The 4,483-nt window shown below is 36.0% G+C and overlaps 1 protein-coding gene across 1 annotated transcript in view; it reads right to left on the reverse strand.

Annotated features, from left to right (window-relative positions):
• Positions 1 to 623: 623 nt before the first annotated feature.
• Positions 624 to 4,483, reverse strand: part of LOC108757975 (alanine aminotransferase 2-like) — a 5,719-nt gene continuing 1,859 nt past the window's right edge. Inside the window, 6 exon segments of the mRNA XM_018502676.1 lie at positions 624 to 975; positions 978 to 1,026; positions 1,106 to 1,124; positions 1,126 to 1,372; positions 1,715 to 2,159; positions 3,823 to 4,155. Of these exon segments, the coding sequence (XP_018358178.1) occupies positions 749 to 975; positions 978 to 1,026; positions 1,106 to 1,124; positions 1,126 to 1,372; positions 1,715 to 2,159; positions 3,823 to 4,155 (1,320 nt within the window). The 3' untranslated portion in view covers positions 624 to 748.

The raw sequence follows: 4,483 nt of genomic DNA on the forward strand, positions 1-4,483 counted from the left end.
CACCCTTACCGCCGCGGTATTGCCTAGGAGATCGGAGTTAGGAATCGGTCGGTGCTAGGAAACGGATCAGGAGCAAAAAGCCCGAATTGTTCTCTCGCCGCGCGTTTTATACTAGATTATTGCTCCCGCTCGTATTGTTCCGGAATCACTCGGTGACTCTCGGCGGGGAACAATACGAGCGAGAGCTGCGGCGCTCGGCGTCGTTCGGCGACGTTCGGGTTTCGCGGACTTGCGAGTTCACGCGGCCTGAAATTATGCTTTGCTTTTAAAATAGTTCGAGCGCACCGCGCTCTCATCGCGTACGGTGACCGGGGGTCACCGTAGCGGCATCCGGCGAGGTAGTGTTGCCGGGGACGATGCAATTATTGGGGGTGCATCGTTACAGTTTTATCAAGATTTATACGAAACTCAATAACAATATTGTATGCAATATCTTCATGTTAATGGTCGATATTCATAGTCGATTAATTTTTTTATATTTCAGTCTTAAGATGTCATAAACCAATAAAGGGAACCGTTTCTTAAGACATTATTTAAGACGACCTTAAAATGATCTAAAAATAAGAATCGACAATGAATACCGGTTAATAAATTATTAAACATAACAAAAATATTTCACGTTCTTAAATGTTCAAAAACTGAACTCTCACTTGGATATGCACAGTCGTAGGAAGTCATTTCTCATTATGGGTGTAATTCCTATTCTCCATAATTTGTCAATTTTCTCTCAACTATTGAAATGTATTATTTAATTGTATTTCTCAAGAAATTTGATGTGGAATAGCTTCAGCGTTTCGAGCATTGTTTCGATTTTCTTCTTTTGCGGCAGTATTGTAGTGCGGAAATGATTTGTACCAGGTATCTGGCCGAAGCACGAGCCTGGGATCACTAAAATCCCAGTGTTCTCCAATAGCTCGAACGCGTAGAAGGCGTCTGGTTCCTGGCCTTTCGCTCGCGCCGTCTCAATGCTTTTGACGGCAGTTCGAAGCGTGGAAACGCGTACATCGCACCCATCGCCGGATTCGCCTGAAAAGGTAAAGCAAAGACAATGTAAAAACTGTGTCCAGCGCAGTTTCCCTTGGCTATCATATAAAAGGACAGATACTTTATATCCAGGAATACTTGAGTGTGTCGACAACGAGCTGTGATCTCTCTGCTAGAGAGCGTAGAATTTCCGTCTTCTCTTTCTGGAATTGCTCATAAGATGGCTCATTCGGTCGCGGCGGATTCACCACAATATCCGTCACGACCTGACCGAGCACGGTAGGACACAGCATCGCAGAGATCGACTTCAATAGCATTTTCATTATTTCTGGGTCCATGTTGATAATTTCGGCGTAACCGCCACGGATCCCGCACTCACCCACATATCCTGAAAACGAAATACCTCAGCACGGAACCCTTCTGAAATTTCCCTAGAAATCTATTCATGAATTTAATTTGGTAATCGAAATTCAATAATTTTTCAAATCAAATATTCCTGTTTAATGTTTCAACTAAATCAATAAATTATTGCAAACATAATTTAAGAATTCAATGTCCCTTGATTAAATTATCTTGAAAGTCTAAGTAAATCAATAAATTATTGCAAACTTAATTTAAGAATTCAATGTCCCTTGATTAAATTATTTTGAAAGTCCAATATTTAACATGAATTGTTTTTAGCGATTTCTATCGTTAGATGTTTCGATTCCCAAATTCTTTGTTCACGCACCTTTCGAAATGGACATAAATGATGCCAGTTCAATTTTCAAATATGGCTCGCCCATCTCTGTCATGACTTTCTTGAAGGAATGGAATGCGCTGTCTTTGTCGTATATGTTGTCCTGATAAACCTCGTCGGCCAGCAAGAACAGGTGATGTTTATAGGCGAAGCGGATGACATTTTCGATGTTCTTGCGAGTCAATACTTGGCCGGTTGGATTACCGGGATTGATCACCACCAACACGTGAGGATTACACGTATCCTTGACTTCTCTTAATGCTAGTTCCAGCTCGCTGATTTCTAGCGACCACTTGTTATCCTCATCCAGATAGTACCCGATTTGAGCGAGTCCAAACTCCGTCAGGGTCGCCGAGTATAGAGGATATTGCGGAAATGGGATCAGCACGCCGGATGGTTTGTCGTCGAGCCTTTCGTTGAATAGATTCAGGAATGACTGGAAAAGAAAATCATACAAATTAAGATGAAAGAAAATATAGTAGAGCATTAACAGCTGTTATCCTATCAGTCTGTCTACAACATCAAAGTTTAAAATGTCAATTTTAATTTTGTATATAACGTGCATTGTATATGTAAAAATGATTGATTTAATATATAAATATACAATATTCGTATAAAATAACTATTCATATACATTATTATGATAGAAAAAATAAACTAGAACAATAACATTGAAAAAATTTTCAATTTTATCAATATTATTTACTCAAAATTACTTTCCATTTTGTAAAATCTGCTATTTTATTCTTACATGTCAGAACATTATTTAATATGAATTTCAATTGGTTACAACTTCTTTTTTTATATTCATCTGACAAGGTAAAATAATTTTCTGTTACTTTTATATTCATCTGACATTGTAAAATAATTTTTTTTTACATTTTTTGAAGTTTGTTGTACATATTACATAATTTTCCTAGATATCTTCGTAATTGCAAGTTAAACTTGAATTTCATTGGACTATTTACACTTTTTACTTGGAACGACATGATTATTCTCACAACGTCAAGAATTTTTATTATTAGTTTATTCTTTTCTTTGAGTTTTTACATAAAAGCAACCGTTATTTAATACATTGTATTATTTACTTATTATTATGAAAGGCTATAATTAATTTTTTATGTTTATATTATGCTAGCGACATTATGACATGTTATATTTATTTTTATTATGTAATTTGAAGGATTTTACTAATGTTACCGGATTGCTAAGTTAATTGTTGTTTTTGCATTGAAAATGACCCGATCGGAGTCGAAACGTCTGTAATGTTATTATTTTAATTAAAATTGTTTGTTATAATATTGGTTCTATGCCCTGTTAATATTTATATTGTTTAATATAATTAACATAAGAATATAAATTATACTAAATAATATTCTACACAAACGTTTCGACTTACAAAGCCTTCTTCATTGTTAAAACGCAGAAATACAATATTATATTAACAAATCGAATAAATAACAAATACAATGAAATTTAATAATAAATTCTCAGTGGTGAAGGGTTAATATATAATGAATTCTTTATATATTAAATGTGTAAGAAATATCTATTAAAAATAATATTCTGTTAGCGATATGTTCAAAATAATCTCATAATGAGTATATGCATATACTCATATTGAGATATGCACGAGATGATCAGGACAAATTTCGTATATTATTAATGTTGCGTATATCTATGAGAAATTCTGTATAAACTTAGTATATACGGAAAATATCATGTGCTATCTAGGATATAACTACCCAGTAAACGCAAAGTTACATGCAACATATGTAGGTACTTGTTAGTCGTAATTTTCCTCTCAACAGTATAACTGTAATATAACACTTGTATTATATTGTAGTTAATTATATTATTAATGCCCAATTTCTTCACCTTTAGATAACTTTATCCAAGAGATACCTCTCAGAGTACAATGGAGATATCTCCTGAATAAGGTTATCTGCAACTTATTTGGAAGTGAAGAAATTGAGCCTAAGTGAAAAATGAACAGTACGTTATATGTAAAGTTGTAACATGTAACTTTGTGTTTACTGGGTAGATTACTTGCAAACGATTTTCCAAATAACAAGAAGAAGATCTCGAAGTCCACATACTTTGATACCGATAGAAGCGCCGTTCCAGAGAATAATGTTGTGGTAATCGCAAGGGATACCGCCATCGCGTTCCTGAATGTACTGTGCAACATGCTTGCGAATACATTCGATGCCGGCCGACTCCGAGTACGAGCCCACACTGCCGCCATTGCAATTTTTCAGGATCATCCGGGCGCGATCCTTTGCATCCTGCGGGTAACTCGGATCGTTGAGCAGATTCGGCGAAACTGTCAGGGTGAGCACTTGCCGCAGGAACGTGATAGGCTGCTGACCCATCGCGTGAGCGTCGCCAGTGTTCATTTTGGTCAACTCCTTGAAGGGTTTTTCAAAGCCCTTGCAAAGAGAAACGATTTTAGGTACAATCACGATCTTCGTGTTTAATTTTGAAACTTTTCCAAACTTTGTGGAGACTATAAGCTACAGGAGTAGAATACAGGAGTCTAATTTACATCTAATGGATACATTCTAGTGGAAACAATCTATATTTGTTGATTCATTGAAATCATTGTTTCATATTTAATCTTAATTATTAAATCTATATTTGTACCGAAGGAATTGAATCGAGGGTTTAAGAGGAAACACACACACCACACACACACACACACACACACACACACACACACACACACACACACACACACACACACACACACACGAGAGA

This window comes from Trachymyrmex cornetzi, unplaced genomic scaffold (genome assembly GCF_001594075.2).
Source record: "Trachymyrmex cornetzi isolate Tcor2-1 unplaced genomic scaffold, Tcor1.1 scaffold1498, whole genome shotgun sequence".
Taxonomy (NCBI): domain Eukaryota; kingdom Metazoa; phylum Arthropoda; class Insecta; order Hymenoptera; family Formicidae; genus Trachymyrmex; species Trachymyrmex cornetzi.